The 3,408-nt window shown below is 41.1% G+C and overlaps 1 protein-coding gene across 1 annotated transcript; it reads right to left on the minus strand.

Annotated features, from left to right (window-relative positions):
* Positions 988-2,580, minus strand: LOC107636000. Its single transcript, XM_016339541.1, has 3 exons — positions 2,399-2,580; positions 1,789-2,281; positions 988-1,743 (listed from the first exon to the last, which is right to left on the minus strand). The coding sequence occupies exons 1-3, from the start codon at positions 2,578-2,580 to the stop codon at positions 988-990; spliced, it is 1,431 nt and encodes a 476-aa protein (XP_016195027.1).

Raw genomic sequence — 3,408 nt, forward strand, 5'->3', positions numbered from 1 at the left:
TCCTCCCTTTCCCTCTCCCTCCCCTCCCCCCAACGCGTTCTTTTCTTTTTTAAAAAAAATATATAATTTTTTTATTAAAGTAGGGGTATTTTAGGAATAAAATTAAAAATTTTATTAAAAAGGACGATTTTAATACAAAAAAATACGTTAAGGATGATTTTAAATCCAAAATTACGTTAGGGATGGTTTCGATTCTGACCCTCAACATTAGGGACCAAAATAATACTTATCTCTTATTATTATTACTTTTATTTTGTACTAGAATTGGGAGGTGTTAGCATTATAATTATTGTTATTGTCAGTAGAATTATTCCTGTTGGTATTGTTGTTATTCCTATTATTTCGTTGTTGTTATTACTATTTATTAGAGGAAATAGAAAACCAAAGTCGGTATGTTGATGTTATTAGTATTAGTCGTATGTTAAGGGATTTTGTTACCCACATTTTGCAGCCTACTAGGGTTATTAGCGGCATTAGGAGACAGCAGAATATGCCTTTACACGACCGGATTATACCGTATCTGGAGACCGCCGGCTTGTATCATTAGGCTAGGCTGAACAGTCACTGGTTCTGGGTTGATGAGCCTCTATTTAGCGCATTTATTGAGCGGTGGCGTCCTGAGACCCACACCTTTCATATGCCATTTGGGGAGTGCACTATCACTTTGCAAGATGTGGCATATCAGCTGGGTTTGCCGATCGATGGGGAGCCCGTCAGTGGGTGCCTGACTGAGTTTGAGAATCTGATGGAAAACGGAAGACCGGCATGGGTGTGGTTTCGTGAGTTGTTTGGGAAGTTACCTCCGCAGAGTAAAGTCAAGCAGATGACAGTGTGCTACACATGGTTTCATGAGAGGTTCCGGGTTCTCCCAGCAGATGCTAGTGAGGAGACCGTGTGTATATACGTGCGTGCTTATATTCTGATGTTGTTGTCCTCTCAGCTGTTTGAGGACAAGAACGCAAACTGGGTCCACCTTCGCTGGTTGCCTTATTTGGCATTGTTGGACAAGTTGGGCAGATATAGCTGGGGCTCGGCGGCACTGGCCTGGTTGTATAGATGTCTTTGTCGTGGGACAAACAAAAACGTTGTTAACTTGGCTGGGCCACTACAACTTCTACAGTCTTGAATTTTCTGGAGGTTTCCCACTTTGAGGCCTAGTGGGCTTGATGGATTCGGGTTTCCGCTTGGAAATGTCCAAAAAAGTCGATGAAAGTACACGGTTGACTCATCAACCGCACCCCCAAGTCGAACAGGAGAAGTCTTCAACACAGTAACTGTCCCGGGCATGGTCGACTGTACCCCTAGCATCCAACGTGGCAACTCCGCGTACGAATCTTCCCAGTCTCCATAGATTTGTGCCACTGCCTTCTGTTTGGCCATCCAAACCTTCCTGTAACTAGGCCTGAAACCATAATCGGCTTCTGTAGCTTGTTGCAAGACCTTTACCGTAACCGCAGCATCTGCCCTAACCAAGGGAAGAATCCTCGCACAGATAACGTGGTAATCCAGCTGACGGTGATCACTGGAAATGGAGGTTGCCAAGCAAGTGTGTGACCCGTTGTACCTCCTAACCTCCCAAGTGCCCTTTTGTGCACGCAGCGCTACGCGAATCAACCAACTACAACCCTTTCCGAACTCCTTGCATTTTTCATGATACTTCGGATGATCTGATTCGATGACTCTGTACTGAACACCTCGACGGATGCTATAGTCCTTCACACTCAAGACAGCCTCATCTTTATTCTGGAATGATTACCCAATCTGAAATTCTGTAGAAGAGCCGCCAACTGTAGGACCACCGTCCGCCTGTTGACCCAGAGCCTCCAAGTTAAGAGTGGAGAAGTGTGGAGGGTACTGTTGAGTGCCAGAACTTGAATGCCCATGCTGTGTATGTGGATTGGCACCTGTGTCATCATCGCTGTCCCCAACGATATCTACAGGCTCCTGGTCAGAGTCGTCGTCACACATTGCATTCTCTACTCGATCCGGTTCTCCAAAGCCTTCCACATCATGAATCAAGCCACCACCGGTGCCCACCTCATATGCCTGCTCATAGACCCCTGGATTCTCCAAAGGTACAGAACCGACAACCTCCATTCGATCTAACTCAGCCGCGAATGAAGGGGATGCGACCAGCGGAATAGATGGTCTGACCACAGGCATCGAACTAGACGCACCTCCCGCGGCAGTCGAGCTATGAACTAGAGCTGATGCCCTAGAACTATCGACACCAACCTCCAACTTTGCGAACAACTCGTGTATTCTGACCTCCGAAAAATTCCTAACACAATGAAACAGAACCCTAATATCTTCATCAGCCGCTAGCACAAAGGTATCATACTTAACATCGGTCGAGACAACTGCGATGGGAATCTTGTAGAATAGCTTCTTTACTCACTTGCTACCAAATACCCCAAGCTTCTGCAAGATGCTGTTCTTCAAATCTGACAAAGTGCTTGATGAATTGATGAAAACACTCAGTGGTTCTCTGTCAGTGAACTTCACACCATATTTTTTGCTTTTTTGGATTTTCCCAGAGCAATGCACTAAGACAAGAAAACTCTCTTCCTCACTAGCCATTGTGACAATAATCTCTTCACCATCTTGAATCTCACTCACATATATATAGAATTTCTTCCCTCATAAACCGTTGCAGCTAATAAAGGTTTATACCTACTCAAACTCCTTCATAAATCGTTGCTGCTTACAACGTTTTATGTGCATTTGCCTCCCTTAGTAAACCATGGTAGCTTGCCACGGTTTATGAAGAATTCCATTCACAAGTAAACCGTGCCTACTAGCCACGGTTTATGTATTAAATTGAAACTGTGGTTGGCTCCCACGGTTTACATAAACATAAAAATGCACATGCACGTAACAAGTTTCTGTTTTGTGTATATAGATAAAGGATTCACTCAATTTATTTAATTAGGTTGTATTTCTGTTGTGATATTTTATGTTTTTGTTATAATTGATTTGAATATGATGGTATAAATCCTTAAGATTTGAGAAGAAAAAGGTGCATCAAGCAAGGGAAGTGTTTCTTTCATGAAAATTTTTTAGGTCTAAACGAAAAATGGACAGATTTAATCGAAAAGAGGAAAAGATATTTTACATTATTGTCGTATTTTTTGTGTAGATTAAAGAATTAAAAAGATTTAGACTCATATCTGTTTCTATTTATTAAGATTCATTGTAATTAAAATATAAACTCATTTTTAACATATCATTTAACATAGAGATTATTTATGTCTTCGTTTAGATTTAGATATAATGTTTTTTTATCTGTATTTAAAAAATGTCGTTGATCTTTTCCATGATAACATTTTTCTTTCATAAGAAAAATAAAATGATATATTCTTTTTAAATAAATAACTACATAATTTGTTTATATAAAAATTCGCATGC

Source organism: Arachis ipaensis, chromosome B04 (genome assembly GCF_000816755.2).
Source record: "Arachis ipaensis cultivar K30076 chromosome B04, Araip1.1, whole genome shotgun sequence".
In the NCBI taxonomy this organism is placed as follows: domain Eukaryota; kingdom Viridiplantae; phylum Streptophyta; class Magnoliopsida; order Fabales; family Fabaceae; genus Arachis; species Arachis ipaensis.

Coding starts and splice junctions, on each gene's coding strand:
- LOC107636000 (XM_016339541.1), bottom strand. CDS start 2,580: ATGGCTAGTGAGGAAGAGAGTTTTCTTGTCTTAGTGCATTGCTCTGGG. Junction 2,282..2,398: donor CTTGGGGTATTTGGTAGCAA/GTGAGTAAAGAA, acceptor TCATTGTGTTAG/GAATTTTTCGGAGGTCAGAA. Junction 1,744..1,788: donor AGGCGGACGGTGGTCCTACA/GTTGGCGGCTCT, acceptor TAATCATTCCAG/AATAAAGATGAGGCTGTCTT.